The sequence below is a fragment of the Fonsecaea pedrosoi genome, assembly GCF_000835455.1.
Source record: "Fonsecaea pedrosoi CBS 271.37 unplaced genomic scaffold supercont1.6, whole genome shotgun sequence".
In the NCBI taxonomy this organism is placed as follows: domain Eukaryota; kingdom Fungi; phylum Ascomycota; class Eurotiomycetes; order Chaetothyriales; family Herpotrichiellaceae; genus Fonsecaea; species Fonsecaea pedrosoi.
In genome coordinates this window covers 1,842,477-1,863,984 of record NW_013550610.1, presented here as the reverse complement: position 1 = coordinate 1,863,984, position 21,508 = coordinate 1,842,477, and the positions used below count along the sequence as shown (strand labels likewise).

Below are 21,508 nucleotides of genomic sequence, written 5' to 3'. Positions count from 1 at the left end.
GATCGAGTTACGTGACCCAGCGAGCCCAGACACCCAGAACCAGACACCCAGACACTGACAAAGGATGGAATGCAATCCACCACATGCTCTTTCTGATATCTGAGGCTCGTACCAGGTAGAAGCATAGTAACCTCTAGCCTTCTTGACCGTCTTGTGAGATACCAACTGCTCATGTTTACCCGTCTTGCACTCGACAAATCTAGACAACCATAACCATCTATCATCTGATCGTGTCGCGCGAGTCCTACATGTACAGGCTCGCAGTAAACACTACGTCTCGTCTGATCAACTCCCGCGCCTTGTCCATCTTCGCATACAGTGAGGGGTCACCAATCAGCCTCGCCGCGCTCATCACTTCCCGACACGTCTCATCTAGCCTGGTGATGACCCTGACAATGGTGCCTTCCATCACGTCCGTCAAGTCGGTGATGCGGTTGAACGACATCCCCCTGGCCCATTCGTAGACGACTTCGACCAACCCAAACCGCTGTCTCGAGACGAAATCGTTGGCGTCGTCGGATGAGAGAATCACTTGGTGCAAGATCTGGTGGTGGTTGACCCGTTCGGAGATCTCGATGATGGCTTCCTTGCCACGTTCGAGGTTCCCATTAAGCTGTGGTTCGCTTTCCGTCTTCTCCTGAAAGACAAAGGACGAAAGGAGGGCTACAATTTCTTCGGGCTCGAACCTGTGATGTGCGTTAGTCTGGTTGCGCTTGATCCGACTCCCCTTTTCCCCGTCACTTACGATGCCAGCACGTTCTCCAGGATCAACTCAGTGATGACAAGCTCGTCTCCCGAGTGGATCTCGCAGGCCACTTTGCCCTTCAGCTGGACACGAGACTGTTCGTCGATGAAGCCGAGGTCCTTCAACACTGCAGTTCTCTGCTGGTAGTCCGGTAACAAGGACAAATTCTGGTCCGACATCAGCATTTTCAGGGATTGGATATTCTCTCGAATCAGCCATTCGTCGTGCTGCATGCCGTAGTGCTTCAAGAACTGGGTGCAATGCAGACATTGGCTATTCTCAAAGATTCGCGCAGCCTCGTTCCTCTTGATTAGAATGTCGCGGATATGCAATTCATGCGCCTTGCTCCATTCCAGCTCATCCCACGCCGTTGAGATCCAGGATGAATAGACGTTGACGAATTCTTCTTCGACAAATTTCCGTTGCGCCTCATCGGTCTGTAGCAGCGTCCGCAGATCGACCTGTTGGGTCCGATAAATGTAAGTATTACCTTTTTTTATCCTGATAAACCTGCTGGGGCCTCTGACCTTGACAACCGTCTGGGTTACACATTCCACATCGTCCAGTCCAACCTGGGTAATCCGCCATTTGACCTGGGAAGCATTTGCGGGTAGAGCAGAGAACATCATGCGTACACGCGGGAGGTACGGAAGCAGATCTTGCGTCGACCGCTTTGCGTCAACGTGGGAGATTTCGAGAACTTTGATGCCTCGATTCGGCCCGGCGCGCACTCCGTCTTCCAGAAGCACTCCGACTGTGCGAATGCCATCCTACACACAGTACTTAGTAGATCCCAACAGAAAGAACGGAACAGAGCCTTACTTGTTTGAACACTATCAGTCTCCTCGCAGTCCAAAGCCGCCGTCCTACCGGAGACGACAGCAAGCTGACGTGGAGTTCTTTGGTTAGCCGTTCGAATTGCATGGCTGCTTCATGGCAGGCATCCGCGTCGATGTCGCATACATTGCAAGGTTCTCTCTTGATCTTGTCCAGATTCGCCTGGGACAACGCGACTTGCTCCTCGTGTTGAGGCAATAGTGCCTGAGTAGCATTTTCAGAGAAGCTGCGCTTGATCATCTCCTCAATTTTCAATGCCTCGACCCGCATGAGGTTCAGAATCATGTTGTAATGCAGTCTAAACTGGCTGCGCAGCTTTGTAGCAGGACCCGTGATCATCTGGGTCAGTTCGGAGGCTGAGGGTGCCTCGGTTTTACCTGGCGTCACGATAATGACTGTCCCTACCGTGTCAAGACCTCGACGTCCAGCGCGACCAGCCATTTGAGTGTACTCTCCTGGGAGCAGATTTCGGAATTCACGGCCGTCATGCTTGCGGTACCCCGAGAAGACGACTGTTCGGGTAGGAAGATTGAGGCCCATTGCAAAGGTTTCCGTTGCGAATAGCACCTTCACCAAAGTTCTTGCGAAAAGAATCTCAACGATTTCTTTCACAATCGGCAGCAGACCTCCGTGATGGACGGCGATCCCGCGACCCAGCATTTCTCGTAGGCGTCTGATTTGCGGCAACACCCGATCCTCCGGTCTGAGTCTAGCAATTGACCTCTCGATGATCATGTGGATGGCACTCTTCTCTGTCGCGGTGCAAAAGTCTTGATTGGAGAGGGAATCAGCGTTCTCTTCGCATCTTCTCTTCGAGAACACAAAGATGCAGGCCGGCAGCAGATTCTCTTTTCGCAGAAACTGGACGAGATGCACCCAGATGTTTCTATCTTGAGCAGCCGTCGTTCTCCCACCGCCACGTCCTGTTCGCGCGATATTACCTTGACCTCTGATCGGCACAGCACCGCGACCTCGCTGCTGTGCACCACCTCTTTGGTTCGAGCCACCGCGCTGAGGCTGAACCCGCCCACCTCCGCGTTGTCCAGGGGCTTGGGCTTCAATCGCTTTCTGCTCTTTGATTTTATCCAGGCCCGACAAGATGTCGTTGGCATCTTTCCATCCCTTCTGGATGAAGCGCTTCTCCGAATCCACGATCTTGTGTATCCCCTTGCCCGCCCACAGATAATGCTCCAAGGGGACTGGTCTCTTGGGTGTGGAGATGACATAGATGTCCTTTTTCTTGGTACGTCCAACCCACGACGCGAATTCGTAGGTGTTGGGGACGGTGGCTGAAAGGAGAATCAGGGTGACATGATCAGGCAACATGATAATGACTTCTTCCCAAACAACTCCTCGCTCGAGGTCATTGACATAGTGTACTTCATCAAAGATGACGAACTCTACATCTCGAATGAGGTCGGCACCACGATAGAGCATGCTTCGTAAGATTTCAGTCGTCATGATGAGACAGCTTGCTTCCGGATTGATTTGGACATCGCCGGTCAAAATGCCCACATCGTCAAAGACGTTCTTGAAATCACGAAACTTTTGATTAGACAAGGCTTTGATGGGAGAGGTATAGATGGCCTTGGTCATATGCTTCGCAGCCAGGGCGATGGCATATTCGGCAACGACAGTCTTGCCTGCCGAGGTGTGGGCAGCGACAAACACCGAGTCGCCACTCTCAAGATGATAGATGGCCTCTTTCTGAAAAGTGTCGAGTTCAAAAGGCCACGTGCGTGCCATGTCAGGGACCAATTCTGTAAAGTTTGGGATGGCTTTGTTAATGTCTACCACGTGAGCCCATTTCTTACCTGGCACCTGACCAGTTGCTCGCAAGAGATCCCCACGAGGCTCTAGGGATGGAAACTCCACTGGCAAGAGGTCATTGAGGTCGGCATATTCGTCCTCATCCTCGTCTTGGTCAGCCTCTTTTCCTTCGCCTGCCACCATTGAAACGCCATTCTCTGCCGCGGCACTACTCTCTCCATTGCTCGCAGCCCCTGTAGGATCTGCACCAGTTTCACCATCGGCATCCAATGTCTTTTCGACGTCTTCTGCATCTTCTTGTGCCTCGACAGATTTCTTGTCTGAAAATTTCATGCCCCTCGAGAACCCTGGCGGCACCTCCAAGAGGCCATCGTTGACTCCAAAATTGATGATTCGGGTGAGTCCATTCGTTTTCTTGGTCGAGTGTCTGTTTTCCTCCTCGAGCCTTACCTGATCCTCGTAAGCTTGAATAGTGTCAACTCCATCTAGTCCACCTGGCGCAAAAGGGAAAAAACCGGCTGACCCCCGCACAAATTCGGATTTGGTTGCTGGTCTCCGGAGAAGTGACGTAGAGTTCTTTGCAGTGGCGCCCGACGCAGGCACTGTGACTTGATGGTAGGCGGCAACCTTCCCTTCCAGGCCTTTGCGGGTGAACCGAGTGACAGTCCTAGTCTGGGTGGGGGCCAACTGACAAATCTCGGCGTAATTGGACGACTGGTAGTCCCAGCGCTGTTGCAGCTTGTTTAGCCATTCTGGGACGAAGGTAGAAGGCGGTGACAGAAACTGGGTTTCCAGCTCGTGTCTGATCTGCTGAGGGGTCTTGGGAGCGTGCGAGGTGCGACTCATTTGGGAGGGAGGGTTGAGAGAAGGTCGAAGTGGTCTAGGGTTGGGTTGAGGGATGATGTGTCAAGGTATTGGGTCCTAAATACGCCGTATCACAAAGGCATGAGTGGCCAGGATGCTTTGATCACACTGTGATTGAGTGCCGCAAATGACAAGGTGACATGGGCTGTGACCAGTAGATGAGTGGGTGTGGGAGAAAAACCAGGATCTCGTAACCCGTGACCGTCCTTGCCTGATCGGGCGATGGGCGCCAAGACACCCGGGGGTCAAAAGAGTGGAGCTGCGGATGTTGTGGACGCCGTGGGCGGGCGCAACCCAAGCCAAACTAACGCCCAGCGGTTCCAGCAACAGCGAATTCTTTCCTTCCTTCCCTCCCCCTCCAAAAATCCCCCCAGCAGCTCGTGGATATTTATTTTGTCTGTCGAACTAAACCCGCCCCCCCTAAATTTGCCGAACTCTAGACCCTTGGCTAAATTCAATAGGCAAAGTCCTCTTTCACCGTCGAACCATCCTCTAACCCTTCTCACTCGGTGAGGGTGTTACTCAACAACCACCAAAGAAAGAAAGATAACCCATACAACCCCTATGACGATAGGCACCTTTCTCAGGCGACATGAACAAAGAGTTGTGCGGAATTCTCAGCATCTTTACGCTCATTATTGGATCAGCGACACCCACACCTGAAGTTTTCAAGTTCTGATGTTCTCGAGTGCTAAAACGTGTCACACAATCCACAACGCCCGGAAATGGCGGCCCGCGCAACGAAGTTCGACTCTGAGCTGCTCAGAATCAAAGACATCTACACCTTACCTGATCAAGACCGTTACGCCTACTATGATGGCAAATTCTGGCCATGGACCACAGCTTCCGACGACGGACCTGTCTTTGCCGCTGTTGGCCAGAAGAGGATCTTTATTGGGCGCGGGTTGCCCAGAGAGCCAGTAATCGCCCTCCAGGAAATCGATGATGTCGAAGTAGAAAGACACCCTGGTCACCCTGGTCTGAATTCTTGCGCTTGGGCTTATGTTAATCCGGCGCAACCTCTATTAATCGTCGCCGGCGCATTCGGGATTTTAAAAGTGGTCGATGCCCTCACAGGCAACAGATGCAAGCTTGAGATCCAGCATGTCAATGCAAACATCAACGACATCGCAGTCCATCCTTGCTACCCATGGATTTTCGCCACCGCCTCACAGGATGGCCAAGTTCGAGTATGGGATCTGCGGCCATGCTCCTTGCCGCGCAGGGCATCTCCCATCATAATTTGTGGAGGGGGGATAGACGGGCACAGGGCTGGCGTGTTGTCAGTTTCGTGGCACATATCCGGCCGGTACCTGGTTACAGGAGGCTTCGATCATTCGGTTTGTGTGTGGACCATGCCGGATCTTGGTGAACGCTCTCCCTTCTGGACAACCATCGATCCAAAGCGGATAGAACGACACGCGTCTGAGGCGGTAGTGATCCACTACCCTCACTTGATCACCAAGGCGATACACTCCAACTATGTTGATTGTGTAAAGTTTCTTGGCGACTACATAGCGTCAAAGGCGGCAACCGAAAACAAGCTTGTGCTGTGGAAGATTACTGGGTTCAACTCATCCAAATCTCCGCCATCACCGATGACGACTGTCAAGGCTGGAGCCCATCTCGACACGCGCAATGGATTCATGCGTACAGTAATCACTGAAAAGGACGGGACGCAAACTGTGACAACTCCAGAAGAGTTCCAAAACAAAGCTCCACTCGAGAGACTGGTCGAACTTGACGCCCCCTATAGTGACGCATTTTATATGCGGTTTGATGTGTGGTTGCCCACGCAAGACCATCCCCATGTATATCCGAGGTTCGCGTATGCAAACGAGGCTTCTGAACTTCGATTTTGGGATCTTGCCCGACTCTGCAGGGGTCATGCTCGCCGCAGGCGCAAACATGGCCGTAAGATGAAAAGAAAGAGATCAGAACCTGAATTGATCCCTGCCTGGGAGAAGCGACTAAAACCGGACGACATCCCTGTTCTGAGCGAGATGCCCAAATTCGAGGCCATTCCTACGCAAGATAGGAAACCTACAACTGAAGACCTTTCTGCCTCACAAAGACAAACTCGAGAGCGCAAGACACTTTCGTTGATAACTGAGCCAAGATCTTTGAGGCTGCGTCAAGTACCCCCGACCGTCGAGCACGAAGATGTAGAGATCAAGTGGGGATCTGTGAAGATCAAGCAAGACTCAAGTGAGGTCATTCATTCTTCAACCCGGAGGAAGACTTCGACTCGACCCAAACGAGAAGGTCAAAATTCAGACAGCGAAACGCCCACACGAAGGGCTCCCATTTCCGCACCCGACCGTGAATCGATGAAATCAACATCAAATTTCACAATAGAAATATCATCAAAACGCGATACCGTGCAAGCGCCCCAGGGGACACGGTACAGTGAAAATGTTGCACACCCTGTCAGAGGGTCAGCTCGTTTGACACCACACAGTACATCTTCGTCGTCTACCGATTCAGACGTCGCTGAAGATACGATTTTTATGAGAAGTTTAGCCCCAGCGAGACCTCGCCTCGGACTCCCGTCTCCAGCCGCTTCAGAGATCGCGAGTGATAGTAGTACTGTCAGCAGGTCATCTCGTTCATCATCAGCCTCCCAACTCCCGTCCCAGGCTTCTTCGGACACCATAGCGGCTGCAGAACGAGTTAAGATTCCCGTGCTTTCAACACCACAAACCCCTTCCCCTACTCCGCCCCAGTCGGATATATTTGGAGAAGCAACTCTAGCTAGACGATCGACTAGGCTGAAGGCCAAGTCTGCGAACAGGGCGTCAGAGACTTCAGATGCCGCAAGAGACACATCTGCTTTCAAGTCGCCTGCTCCTTCTCAGCCTTTCGACAACCTAGGCACAGCAGGAGACTCACCGCGATCCCAAAGAACATATCCTGAAAAAGAGATTATCACAGTGGACGATAACTCTTCAGGCAGCGACGAAGAATATTGTAGCACTACAGAGTCGGAATCTCCCCGCACTCGAGACTTTACAAAACGGAGACTCAGGTCTATGAAATATGAGGAAGAAGTCTTGGATAGTATCGAGGTCGAGGACGAGTTTTCCGACACCCTGATGGGCGAGGGGGAGGGCTCTACAGACTTGGATACTGAGGACGTGGCCCCCGATTTTCCCGAGCCTGAATGGGCTCGATTCGCTACACAGGAGTCTGAATCGCCTTCAGACACGTGGGAACCGGAGGCAGAGCGATCTGTTACTCTGGAGTCTGAGCCAGAGCCTAACAATATCATAAAAGGACCACCTACACTTATTGATCTCCCCGCGATGACCGCGTCCAGGTTGGCAGCGCTGACCTTGGAGACCACCCCTGATAAATTTGACCCCTTCAGAAAACCAGGAAAGCGTGGCTCCCCAAACCGGGGCCGTGGAAGGTATCCCCTTGACAAGGCACACAATTTTCTCAAGGCACACAAGACGGTTTTACTTCATAAACTCCAATACAAGAAGCAAGCACCGTTTGTTGCGAGAACAGTTGCCTGGAGTCCTTGCGGAAAATGGTGCCTCGTGGTGGGTGAGTCTGGGAGGCATCCTAAGGACGGCTGGGGAGGCTTTGCCCTGCTACATCATCCTGATATCCCAGACAAAAGAAGACCGAAGGACTTGTGCCAAGAAATCCTACCTGCGTTCAAGAAAGTTCGAGATGTAATGCTTGACATCAAGGACACCGAGGAAATTGGTCGCTGGCTCAACCAGTACGACGTCATACTCCAACAACTGGCCGAGCCTAGTCATTTTGATGTTGGCAGGGATAATCTCCAAGAGATGGTCACCGCTCTTCTCAGTGCTCACCCAAATCAGCTCTGCCAAACGCTTCTTGAGTCCGAATCCCCACCGGAAGACCGTTCTGAAGGGGATAACGGTGCGAAAAACTATCCAGAACTCGAGACGGATGCTGAAGCAGATGATGAGAGTTCCGACAAAGAAGAAGATGACGGCGAAGAGGGGGATGATGGTGAATCCAACAACGCTGATGATTCGGACGAAGAGAGCTCATCGGACGACACATTTGAAAATGCCGAAGTGCGTCACTACGCGGATTGGTCAATCTACGACTTCGAAGAAGAATACGACGATACGGACGAGGAATTCTATCCTGCGCAGCTTTGGTCGTCGAGGCGGTTGCAAGCTTAGGTGATTTCTGCTGGATATGAGCAGACCTGAGATATCCTCCTCGTCATGCAGGCTCCAGGAAATATGTAAGAGGGGGTTTGGATGACTACGAAGTGAATGATTTTCCTTCGTATATACAAATCCTGAAACATGTAGTTTCCGGTACTTTGTTTTGAAAGTTTTCAACTAGTTGGAAATCTGAAAGCGCACTGCACCATTTTAGTTCACTTTTTGAAACTCTGCTTTGATTGTTCAGTGGCCAGCTACTGGCAGCGTCCTTGTACGTTCACTTAGCCTCGGCCGCCAAGTCCATTAACAATGTTATAATTGCGTCATTCCAGCACTAGCCGCGGCAGCTAATGATATTAAAATGCTTGGCAGAGCGGGTATTTTTCTGTAATCGTGCAAGGCCGTTCCAATAATAACGGGTATTATTCACCGTACCTAAAATCCGCCAGCAGCATCGCAACCCCCCTGCCACCCTGCTTTTGTCAGAGTGTGAAAGATTGATCGACTGACACGATGCCCATATAATTAAACAAGACGCTGGAAAGGCCTGTACCGATGGTCACGTGATCAGAATCACGTGCTGATCACGTGAAACATCTTGGCAGCTTTGCGGCACACACCTGGGGTAGCCCACGCGAGCCCTACTGCAGCGGATACGAATCAACGCCCGCTTCGCGTCGCGATTCGTCTTCACCTCGCCTCATCTCGGCTAGCATTATTGCATACCTAAGTCACCCGGCGCACTCTGCTCACGCGCCCAATTCCCCAAGATTGGGGGTTTTCAAGCTCCATCGAGACGTTAAAGCAATGCGACACATGCCCATGATATTTTACGGCAGCGCTTCACAACTATGGATGGCGAGGCTCAGAGCCCTCCCGCGCAATCGGCGCAGACGCTAAAGTTCCTGCGCTACAGATCCGTCCGTCAGTCGACCGTCAAACCCCCCGAGTCCCAAGGCCCTCCACCTCCCTTGCCGCAGACGTCACAGGCCTCGTTGACGCGTCTACCTTCGAGATACCACCGCCGACCACCACCGACTCCAAATGTGCCCCTACCGAACGAACCTCCGCTGCCTACCAGCGTGAATAGCGCGACGGTCCCAAGAGCCCGAGGCCAGACCTTGAACGGCGCGACTGCACAGGATGGACAGGCCAGACAGGCAGAAAACGGTGTCCGCCGAATGGTCATCCAACATAGCAACAACGCCCAACCTACGACCAGGCCGACGACCAGCAAAAGCACCCCACGCAAGCAGACGTTGACCTCCAACGTACAAGAACCGTCGCCAGAAGCGCTCCGGAGATCCCTCGAGATGGCAAGGGAAGAAGCGCGCTTGCTTTTGGAAGGGGAACAGGACCGGGTGAGAGAAATGAGACAACAAGAAGCCCGGCGCCGGCGTGAAGAGCGGGAAAGGCGCAGGAAACAGGAGGAGAGATTGGCGCACGAGGCCCGTCAGCGAGAAGCTGAGGAGGCAGCGCGACAAGAAGCCAGAAAGCGACAGGATCGCACTCGGTCCGAAAACGCTCGGCACAGTGAACAAGGCGTCGATGAACAACATACATCTCCAGCGCCACCAACGGCGGAGGTTGCCCTCGACTCGAAAAAGTCCAGGACGCGTACACTGGTGATTGGCGGACACGACCCTCTCAACAGACAGGAGACGCGGGCACATCATCGCCGTGCCTCATCAGCGGCCGAGCGGCTGCGACAGAAGCCAAAACCAAGCCATACCAGAACCAGCAGCGCTGGATGGAACGACGAAAAGCCCGATAGCGAAGTGCCGATCCCCAAACCAAACTTCGACGCCCCAGTATCGGCGGTAAATGCTGGGGAACGAAGGGTAAGCGTCAAATGTCGAGACGCATTGATTACGCTGCCCATCACACCCTCAACTACTACCAAGGATGTCCTGAGGTCCGCCTCCCTCTGCATGTCGGAGCCAATTGACCCTCGAACGGCTATCCTGCTAGAGTCGTTCTCACAACTCGGGCTGGAGCGGCCGCTCCGAAGATATGAGCGGATACGTGATGTGATGAATTCCTGGGACAACGATACGCAGAACCACCTCCTCATCATGGCCGACGGCGAATGCGCGGCGCCCGGGCTGCAGCTCGCGGATGCTCCTAATGAACAGCCGTACGGAACCGTAGTCAACATTTACCATTCACACCGGCCTGGAAAGTGGGACAAACGTTGGTTGAGACTGAGAGAGGACGGCCAGATCACCATGTCTAAGAATGAAACAGGCATTGATTCCACCAACATCTGCCATTTGTCGGACTTTGACCTGTACACTCCCACGGCGAGACAGATCAAAAAGCTCAAGCCGCCCAAGAAGCTGTGCTTTGCCCTGAAGAGCCAGGAGAAGTCGGCCATGTTCCTAGATGGGGCAAACTTTGCACACTTCTTCTGTACCAAAGACAAGCCGCTTGCCGACAGATGGTATCATGCCGTCCATTCATGGCGCAGTTGGTATCTGGTCAACATGCTTGGAGAAGGTCAAGCGAAACCGATTGAGCCGGCCGAGAAGCTCAAGCTAGGGAGCAGGCCGGAGACGAGGAGTTCCAAAGAGTCGCTGCCTTATGTGCTTGGTTCATTCAAACCACTGCTAGATCTTGGTTCCACCTTTGAGGGAAACCGAAAGTCAGAGTCGGGTGTCGCCCACCGGGCGTCACAGCCTGATGACCAAAGGCCGTTGATCGATTTCGTGCCGGAGAGGCCGAGCATTGACGAGAAGGCGGGCAGCCCCAAATTCCCTTCCAAGTCGCAAGGAGCTCCGCCCACGTCGTTTCCGCGAAAGTTTACGGCCGAGTCAGCGACGAGTGGCAACGCCGATGACACAGACGGGCCGTTTACTGGGACTGGTCTCCTTGCCCGCAGTACCAGTCGCCGATCGCAGGGCGATCGTCGCGGTGTGCCAGGCAAGCCCTTGGTAGATCTCACTCCCACGAGCGAGTTCACTGATGGCAGTCTGCTCCGGAGGATGGAAACACAAAGGCTCACGGAGCCGAAGATCGACCGACAGAAGAGGAGAGAGGTTGACGTTGCTGTCGGTGAAGGACTCTGAATGGGTGCCACCGTATGATATCGCTATCGAGGAGAAGAGCAGGAAGATAAGGGAGGTAATGAGAGACTTTTCAAAAGAAATGATCGGGCAGGCACTTCAAGTTGAAGTGTGCCTGCAACTGATGACGACCTGCGAGAAAGATGGGGATAATTCTTCTGACTGAATGAATTTATGAAAGGGAGCTTACACCATGTCTTGAGGACTGCGTGCACACGGGGTGTATACCTATAGGTATCTATGTCGATCTCACGAGTTCTACCATACCTCGGTACTAAGTAGTACTTACCAGTTATTATCTACCATGCGATTCTGGATTTCGCAGCACGGTCCAAATCCACTCACTCATGTCCCGGCCATGGGTAGAGTAAGCTTGTACAGTAACTCGTATGCGACTGGCTGGCTACTGGTACTGGTGCTAAGTAGTAGTCCTAGCAGTTAAACCTACAGGTCTGCATGCCCTCCGGCCTCCTACTCGTAGGGACGTTGCCAACTCACGTAGTAATGCTCTTGTCCCAGAATCATGTAGGGACACACGCTGAAAGCCCGGTATTTCATTTATTGTTATTCATTCATTGATTCATACAGTAGCGAGCAGCGAGCAGCGAATGTAAGGGCGGCACGAACACCAGTAGTACTAGTTAGTAGTCGATATCACACCTAGTATTAACTGTTCGATCAAGGCTCTTCTGCTAGATGCACCCCGGACGTCTGCTTGCGGTGAGTGAGCCTGAGGTGACCAGTTTAATTACTACTACTAAGTACATGCCTGTGACGCCGGGGCCTTAGCCCTAAACAGAGAAGCTGCCTGCGATGTGCATGCGTGGGAGTGCTGACATCGCCCAGTACACGATTTACTTCAGTACCTTCTTGGAATTGATCAATAAAAACCCTAAACAGCAAATCTCATTCTGCCGCTGGATTGAATCGCTCGGCGCTGTAGTTGCTGGTCAATACTTGGTACTCACTTATTGATCGTGGATTACCCTTTTCGGCGATTTTAGTGACGCGCTTCGCAGTGTCGTTTAGACTCTGTTCCATGGGGATTGAGTCACTTTACCGTGATCATACCTGGCCAGAGTTCCCACCGCCATCCATTTCTTTGCTCTTTGATAAAGTCTTGACACAGCTTTGCTTGTCACCGCTACACTATAGCCAAGTGATTCATTAAATGATCTGGCCGGTATGGGAAGAAGGCTCCATCGCTAATGCTACTTAGCTGACACTTACTCCGTTTGATCAACCAATATCCTCGTATCGTACTAGCATGGCGATAATTGGGTATTCAGGATGTATAGGAGTGGTTTCGGTGATGCCGGGTGAACGACAACCAATTAGTGCAGGTCGGATAGACCACCAAGCACTCGAACCCTTCAGCAGGTCAGCGAAAGTGAGCAGAAGTGAACAGAAGATTTTGTTTGGATCAAATCAGCCTGGGCTTGATGTACGCAGACACAAGTCGAGGTTGAACTCTGGAGCGATAGTACTCGAGATTCAGTCAAGCCTTCTGAGAAAGAATGGTACTAATACTCCCTCGCGCCCTCCCAAATTAGTTTGCAGACCGGTAGTAAGAGCGCCCCCGCCTGTGATGCATATTACGATTACTAACTTCCCCACAGACAGCAGGAGCTGTTTGCCATGTCATTTTCAGGAACACTCAACACTGTCGGGAGAATAGAGTACTTTATAGATACTATTATGTTGATACTGTATAGGAATACTAGTAGAATAGACACACTGTTGATGCTGCAGCGTCAAGTTTCAAGGACGCATCAATACATCTGACGCAGCATCAGAGCAGTATCAAACAACTGCAGGTGGGCAGGAAAGTACTAGTACTGAGTACTATCGAGGAGAGAAAGAAACGATTCACTCGGCACGAAATCCCTACATGGAGCAAAAGCGCTTGTCTGTTATATATATATCACACTTCTGAGACAAAAGGTCATGAGAAAGACAGCATGAACCATGGTTCTCATGACCGCCGCTTGCCTACCCATTGATATAGGTTTATCTCCAGTACCACTTTGTCGTCCGCATTTTAATTTCCTCTATGAAATGATCTTTTAGTGTCCGATAAGATAACACAGCATTGAGGCAATGGACGTCAGAACTAGAAATTAAATGGATTCTAGTTATCGCCTTGGCCTGGACAGCACAAAGGTGTGCGCGTCATCATCGAGGCCGGACTTTGCACAAGGGCAATTCAATAAGTGGAGATGCAGGTCGATGGATCACCACGTCTCAGCTATGAATTTGGATCTGCGACGTCTTTGGCCTTTTTCGAGCGATGGTAGTTCAGCGCTCCCCTGAGAAATCTACGCGACGCATTTGATCAATGCTGTCTGTGAAAACGTTACGAATTTTTCAGCGATGCTACCAGAGCAGGTGAAGAACATGGGATTTTCCCTACTCACGAACGAATATGCCGCTCGCACATCGTTCACAGGGTCATTCAATGCTATTTGTAGGATTTTTCATATTGTGCCCTGAAAATCTCTGTCTCTCGAGCCACTTTTACCATTCATTACTTGTGCCATCATCGAGACATTATCAACATCATCACCGCACAGTTTACCGCAAGCAGATCAATGTAACTCTGCCGTTGGGGCATTTGAGGTGTTTTTGGCCTGCCAACAATCCTTCGATGCAAGGTCACGTAGAGCTTGTAACGGAGGCGCGGAAGAGTCACCACATAATGAGGATGCTGGACTCACGGAGGAGTTTATCAGGATTGGAGCAGAGATGGAGGTTATGTTCCTGCTCGTTAAAAAATGGAAGGCATTGTTGGGCATCGGTGGTCGCATCAGAGCCTCGAGGACATCATCGCCAGGGGAGTGACCTGCGGAAAAGAATAGTTAGCTCGTCCGCAGGCTAGTTGGATGTCTGACCTGATTTGTGACGGACACGGACCAGAGTCAAACTGTTTCAGACATGGGGTGATGTAACACGTGATGATAAGGGGAGGTGGAGGCTGTGGCAGTGCTGGTGTGGTGGTATTAGTATTGATGATCGATGGTGGCGGTGTCAGTAGGTGGTGGTGGTTTGATGGTGTCGCTTTGCGAGGACCAAGAGGACTTGGGACCTGCAGCTGCCGTTTTAGGCGCCACCAGTGCTGTTGGCGCCCCTATGCCTCTCCAATTATTGGCTGCGGGGAATAAATCTCGCTGGGGAATTTTGCCTGCGACGGAATTGGTATTTGGCCAACTTGTTCTCTACGCACCCTGTCTCTGTTTCCTCTGGATCACTAATAAACAACTAACACCAATAGTAAATAATTTTCACCCTTCACTCAGTTGTCCAGGTACCCTTTCATCATACCTGTGCTCTACATATGTTTCAAGGATTTTCTTCGTTTGATGATCATTGACTACCTGTTGCATGCCGTTCCAGCACGCCACCCGCAAAATGCGACTGCAACGTGCCTCGCAGTTTTTCCTTGCCTTCTATCTCTTCCTGCACCCTTCTTGCGTTCAAGCCGAACCTCAATGCGCCATAGATCCCCAATCAATCGTGACCGATGCCTGCACCTCATATGCGGACCTCGAGAGGCTGAACGCCAACCTTTACCCATCGCTGGACGACTTGACCCAACACACCGACTTCTTTGCCTACTACCGATTAAACCTCTACAACAAGGCATGTCCCTTCTGGACCGATGAGAATTCCATGTGCGGCAACCGCGCCTGCGCCGTGGAGACAATAGATGATGAGAGTGATATACCGCCGATCTGGCGAGCGGCAGAATTGAGCAAACTGGAGGGAGCAAGGGCGAAACACCCGGGGCTTGCCCAACAACGAGAAAGACCGAAAGACCGACCGCTACAATATCAGCTGGGCGAAGACGTGGATGAGAGTTGTGTACTGGAAGAAGACGATGAATGTGACCACAGAGACTATTGCGTGCCTGAAGATGAGGGCGCCGCAGCCAAAGGAGACTATGTCAGTCTAGTTAAGAACACGGAACGATATACCGGCTACGCTGGACTGGGTGCCCGACAGGTCTGGGATGCCATATACAAGGAGAATTGCTTCACCCCGAAATCTCCGAAATATGCCTCGCTGAAACCGAAGCCCCTGCAAGCCGCCCAGAGTTTAAAGGACATCTTCCAGGAATATGGGCGGCAACATGTGGACGAAACGGACGATCTGTACCCCCTCGACGATGAGTGTCTGGAACAACGGGCATTCTATCGCATCGTCAGCGGCATGCACGCATCCATCTCCACGCACATCTGCTGGGAGTTTTTCAATCAGACCACCGGCGAATGGGTTCACAACCTTGACTGCTACAAGGAACGGCTCCACAAATTCCCTGAGCGTATCTCCAACGTCTACTTCAACTACGCTATCCTGACGCGCGCGATTGCCAAGTTGCGGAAACATCTTGAGTCCTACACGTTCTGTTCCGGCGATCCCGACCAGGATTTCCAGACCAAACAGAAAGTACTCGCACTCGCAGACACAGCAGCATCTGGCCCGCACACCTTTGATGAATCCATCATGTTTCAAGATCCGTCGGTCATGGTGCTCAAGGACGACTTCCGCAACCGGTTTCGCAATGTGTCCAGGTTGATGGACTGCGTAGGATGTGACAAATGCAGGCTCTGGGGAAAGTTACAAACAGCTGGTTACGGAGCTGCGTTGAAAGTGCTGTTTGAGTATGATGAGAATAAAAACGGCGAGAACCCCCACTTGAGGAGAACAGAGCTGGTGGCTTTGGTGAACACTCTCGGTCGCCTCAGTCACAGTCTCGAAGCAATTCAAAAGTTCCGCACCGCTCTCAACACCGGGGATAAGAGCGTTCTGGACATCCACGGCCCGCTTCCAGTATCCGCCAAAGGTGACAGCAAAGTCACCTCGGCGGACACTGAGACTTCCGACGAAAGTGCAAATTTTGACGACCTGTACGACGATATAGACAGCAAATCTTCTAAGAGTCCACCAGAGGAAAATTCAATCTCTGAAGCATTCTGGACCGAGCTTGACCTTGTTTGGCGCGCCTACAAGATGGTTTTACGGTCTTGGTTTGAACTACCTTTCAAATTTGGGGCTATTTTCATCATGGAGATGAATCGCTTGTGGAATTTCTGGCTGGGACTGCCGGTGCCGGATCGGTCGTGGGATTTCCACTTCCCTGGCCGCGATGAGCTGTAGGATAGCCCCCCACATTTCATCCTCATCGGTGGTGTTTTGGTGGCAAGGACACTGAGGAATCACTTTTGTATGAATTGGCGCAGGACCTTGCGGTATATGGCAACCAGCATACAGCTGGCACTCTGATTACAGATGGATATGCATAGCGACGGCAAAGATATGGGCATTGGAATAGGCGTTCGGCGTCAACAAGGTTTGTGGCTTTAGATATAGATGTACATAAGATTCAGCGAAGTGGGCGCGCTTCCAATGGTGGTGCAAGCCTATTGTGGCTATGTGCCTCTAGAAAAATTGAGTGTGTCATCGTGTCTTCTCCAAACTGTGAGCATCAAATTGGCGACGGCGTGACACGTGCAGCACTTGTTCGGGACTTGCATTTGGTTGCCCCGCACCACGAGCGCCCAAGTCACCATTTCTTGTTTTCTCGCCTCGTTGGTCAATAAACGCGTCACGCCCGTTTTCAACGCGTCTCAATCTGACGTTTTTTTAAGAGCTGGAGTCCCTGGTCAGCGGACAATTGCTACCAAAACCCTTGTGCTGAAGAGATGTGATCATATTTTGTGGGAAAATACTAAGAGTTTGACTCTCAGCAATGTTGCCTCCGCTCTCTGCTGCTACGGGCACGCCCTGTCCGATTCCGCTTCATGCCGGCGTTCAGGTACAAAAACAACAACAACATCGTCACAAACAACACCTCCGTCAACTCGACCGACAGTCTGTCTCCTTATCCCCAACCAACGACACTACGGCAAACATCGAATTCACGTCTGCTTTTGCAGCGCCTGCGCCGAGCGTCTTGAAGAGTGTCAAACCACGACGCAGAAGACCGCATGACGGGCAGGGCTTCACAATTCATGAAGACAAAGCCTCATTTGCGGCTTCACGAAGTGGTGAAAGAAGGGAAAGGAATGGCACAAGTGGAGATGGCATTGCCAACGAGGACAATCTGCTCAAGGTGGGAGCAAGGAGAGCTGCGATATCTCACCCACCCCAGCGACCGAAAAAGCGAGCAGCGATGGATGTCCCTTGTGCAGCGCCCATACCCCCAACGACTGCTTCTGCGGGCGATGTTGTTGTACAGTCACAGGTGCGAAAACAAAGCGGTACTTCGACGAGACTTAGTCAAGCCGCGAGACGACCAATAACAAACAAGGCCGAAAGGGCATCATCCTCATCCAAGGCTCAACCGCTGCCAACACTCCCTGAAGACACTTTTGCACTCCCGAGGATGGATCCCACAACTTCGCTCAAGCCAGACCGGCGAACTACGATATACATACCGACCGAGGACACGACAGTGCCGAGCATGTACATGGGTATCTTCAGCCCAATTAAGAGGTTGGGCCCGGCGGTGAAGCCCTCTCCAGGGTGGCCAGCAACATCCGCGACCGCAGAACTACCAAGCAAGCCCGATGTCGAATTGACAGGGATCGTTGCGCAGATGGTCGCGAAGAAGCGAGGCGCTGCCAGGTCTAAAAGCACCATTTCTCCAACGCGACGGCCGTTGCAGGTTACGACTAATCCTCTCCAAGAAAGTGCAGTATTGGTGGATCGCTGGGGACAAGGAGGTGGTAAGGAGAATATTCCTCCTGGGCAGAATGAAATGCTCGGCATGAAAGCCACGTCTGGGAAAGGGAGACAGCAGCCGGGGCGACGAAGCTCAGGCCTGGAGGATGCTTATACTGTGGCTCGACAGCAACAAGTCAAAATACAAGCGCGAGTTTTGTCGAAAGGCCCACCCACGGCAATCGTTCCGAGAAAAGCCAGAACGGAGAGTCCCGCCGAGGGTGCCAGCACGAAGCTGGGCGATAGAGGACCACAGTTGAAGCCCAGGCGACCAGGACGAGCATCCGTGATAGGAATCCTAGAACCGAAGTCAAACTTCGCTGCATTGGAACGTGAATCTATTGCGAGAAAGTTATCAGTCCCCAGTCGATTTGTTATCCCGAAAGTGAATCCTATACCAGCTTGTGAGTTATATCCTGTTATTACTGAAGACCTTGTCGATCCTATGATGTACGAGGAGAATTGGTTGAGTCACCAGGAGACGGCAATCACGCAACTTGTCAACACTCTCTTTGCAGCATCAACCGCGTTATGCTCTCCAGTGGAAGATGAAATGCTAAGGCTTCGGTTGCTCGAGAGATATGGAGACCCTGAAAATGTGTTACTCTACAAAAGACTCCAGGCTGCCCTGCTATATGGAGCACTGAGTGTGCCTCGGGATGTTCTCCGCGGTTCTTTGAGACTCAGCACCGACATAGGAAAGCGGAAGGCTTTCACGAATTTATGGCTCGATACATATGAACTTGCGAGTCTTGGGTCCGCGCTGGAAGTTGTTGTTGGTCGACGGTGCCTGAGCAACGGAACCGAGTCTTCGACAGTGTGCCCCGTTACTGAGAATAGCCACAGTGTTAATCGACGTACCTTGCAACAATTTATCGAGACCTTCCTGATTCGAAATGAAGACGGACATCCGGACGAGCCATCTACAGATCATTCATCGTGGTCTTATCAGCGCACGCTCCTTCGGAGTCTGATGCTCATCAAGCTCCTGGACATGATGAAGACAACCCTGAACCCCGTGTCGAGCATGTGCTTGTTCCAGCCATCGGCATCGTACAAGGCATCTGTGAGCGTTGTCAAAGCGCTTTTCCAACAGCTTAATCCAAGCGCAGGAGATCCAATTCGAGCCTTGACCCATATTGGGTATGTGGTCATGCACACACAACATCCCCTGGCGGAATACACATACCAGGTGGAAAATCTGGCGATTGACCTGCGGGATGGAGTGCGTCTGACCAGACTTGTCGAGATTCTCCTGTATCCTTCTGCGTCACCGTCCCTCGAGTATGTGCAAGGTTCGGATTCAACTTCCAGTATCACTCTGCCCGATGGACAACAGTTGCCCTTGAACGCAGGGGACTCCAGCTGGCCGTTGTCTCAACATCTCAAGTACCCCTGTCTGGGCCGCGCGACCAAATTGTATAACGTGCAGATCGCACTAAGCGCAATACAAGGAGTCAAGGGGGTGGAGAATTTGGTAGAAGCTGTCAAAGCAGAAGACATTGTGGACGGCTTCAGAGAAAAGACAGTCAGGCTCCTCTGGGGCCTGACCAGCAAGTGGGGACTTGGTGGACTTGTTGACTGGAACGATGTCGAGCGCGAAATCAAGAGGTTGTGCCGCACGGGGGCTAGCAGTCACGAAAACGACTACTTCGACCTGCTGCCTGATGAAGATGATCACGCGCGATACACAACCCTCTTGAAAGCATGGGCTCAAGCCGTTGCCAGCAAGCAAGGAATCCGGGTGACCAACCTGACCACAAACTTTGCGGATGGACGGGTTTTTGGAGCTATTGTTGAGGAATACGAAGGATATCTCAGCTATGACGTTGGGTCACCAAAAGGTCGCTCCCTCGCCGAGCGGCTGAGGTGTCTTGGGTGCAGTGAGCAATTTGCCATGCTTTTCACCCAGTTGGAAGGATCCACTCACCGTGCGCCTATCTTTACCCGGGACTTTGTAGTGGCGGCATTGGCATTCCTTTGTTCTCGGCTTCTCAACCCAACAAAGGGTGTGAGAGCAGCCGTGGCGATACAGAGGAGATGGCGGTCACATTGGGCCCGAGTGGTCGAGTCTCGCAAGGTGCATCTGAAGTCGGTTGCAGAGAGTTGCGCTGCAATGGCTCTCCAGAGAGGGGCAGCGGGTGCCGCCAAACAAAGGGAGCATGAAGTGGGTCAGCCACTTGCCGGAGACGAGGACATGGAACAAGCTGACGGAGATATCTGGTTGAGCTTGTGAATAGGAGAGGAGAGCCACAGTGAGGGTTTGGCTTGAAGGCGACATGATGTAGTGCGAACCAACCTGAAGTCAAAGTCTGTCGTTTGTAAAGCCGGGCCTAAGCAGGTTTGCGGCATAATTACGGTTACACAAAGGTCATGCATGGTCTACTGAATGAGTCTAATTAGCAAGCAGATGAAAGTCAAATAGTCAATGATGCAGGAAGGGAAATCTGATATCACTTCTGGCGATGAATTGGTGTAGCAGGGAGGAATAAAGGGGGAGTTGCCCTGCGACCCTTCTGTGCCGTGCCAATCAGGCCATCATGGCCCTTGTATGATCACCATGCGGAGGATCGTGTCTACTGCACCTTGTAAAGTATATCATCATCATTATTGTTAACGTCTCTCGTCTCTGTTGGTCTGGGCCCTGCGGATCAACATTGTTCCAGACCCGGCGGCGGTGGAATGACCCAATTAGAGTCTCATGGAATTTTGGTACACGTTTTGACCGCAACTTATTCGGCGCAACGGGCCAATGAGATCAAGTGCTGTCAAATAAACCAATTCATTACGCTCAGTCACGCTGTCTGTTCGCATTGTCCGCCTTCGGTTGTCCATTTGATCCTCCTCCTCAATCTAATCGCTGCTCATTACTTGTCGTGCTCCATGATCTCATCTGCCCTACCGAAGCATGCCCAACGCACATTTGTCGGACACTCCGCTGTGTCTCCATGGTCGAAGGAGACCCCTAGCGGCGCTGCCACTCAGCTAGACATCCAAGCAACGCTTTTGGCGCCGACACATGCAAATTCCCTCGTCATGGTGTATTGGCTGATTCGATATTCGGATCTTTCATTACGGCCAACCTAGTCCCCCCGGCTCCTGGCTAGGTTACCCCTTGCTTAGCACCAAACGTCTGGAGAGGGAGGTAGAACTGTCGACCCATGTTGATTTGGGCCGATCCAGGTCAGGTTTCTCCACGAACCTACTACTCACTAACCAACTGGGAGGCAATCCAGACATCAACCCGCCGTCTATCTTTCCTGAGGTATGGGGGCATGGGCGGTAGAGCCATGCAGTCGTCTCCCCTCTTCCCGGGTTCTTCCGCACCACTCCCAATTCCATTC

The 21,508-nt window shown here is 51.9% G+C and overlaps 5 protein-coding genes across 5 annotated transcripts; 4 read left to right on the top strand and 1 right to left on the bottom strand.

The window, feature by feature from the left end:
* Nucleotides 1-244: 244 nt before the first annotated feature.
* Nucleotides 245-4,198, bottom strand: Z517_09495 (uncharacterized protein; the record flags this gene model as incomplete). The annotated part of the gene is made up of 3 exons (XM_013425403.1): nucleotides 245-686; nucleotides 746-1,515; nucleotides 1,568-4,198. The coding sequence occupies 3 exons, from the start codon at nucleotides 4,196-4,198 to the stop codon at nucleotides 245-247; spliced, it is 3,843 nt and encodes a 1,280-aa protein (XP_013280857.1).
* Nucleotides 4,199-4,941: 743 nt separating this feature from the next.
* Z517_09494 (uncharacterized protein) lies at nucleotides 4,942-8,388 on the top strand (the record flags this gene model as incomplete). Its single annotated transcript, XM_013425402.1, has 1 exon — nucleotides 4,942-8,388. One exon carries the CDS (start codon nucleotides 4,942-4,944, stop codon nucleotides 8,386-8,388), a length of 3,447 nt encoding a protein of 1,148 aa, XP_013280856.1.
* Nucleotides 8,389-9,227: 839 nt separating this feature from the next.
* Z517_09493 (uncharacterized protein) lies at nucleotides 9,228-11,444 on the top strand (the record flags this gene model as incomplete). The annotated part of the gene is made up of 1 exon (XM_013425401.1): nucleotides 9,228-11,444. The coding sequence occupies one exon, from the start codon at nucleotides 9,228-9,230 to the stop codon at nucleotides 11,442-11,444; it is 2,217 nt and encodes a 738-aa protein (XP_013280855.1).
* A 3,405-nt stretch (nucleotides 11,445-14,849) lies between these two features.
* Nucleotides 14,850-16,598, top strand: Z517_09492 (uncharacterized protein; the record flags this gene model as incomplete). Its single annotated transcript, XM_013425400.1, has 1 exon — nucleotides 14,850-16,598. The coding sequence occupies one exon, from the start codon at nucleotides 14,850-14,852 to the stop codon at nucleotides 16,596-16,598; it is 1,749 nt and encodes a 582-aa protein (XP_013280854.1).
* A 592-nt stretch (nucleotides 16,599-17,190) lies between these two features.
* Nucleotides 17,191-20,400, top strand: Z517_09491 (uncharacterized protein; the record flags this gene model as incomplete). Its single annotated transcript, XM_013425399.1, has 1 exon — nucleotides 17,191-20,400. One exon carries the CDS (start codon nucleotides 17,191-17,193, stop codon nucleotides 20,398-20,400), a length of 3,210 nt encoding a protein of 1,069 aa, XP_013280853.1.
* Between the last annotated feature and the right edge of the window lie 1,108 nt (nucleotides 20,401-21,508).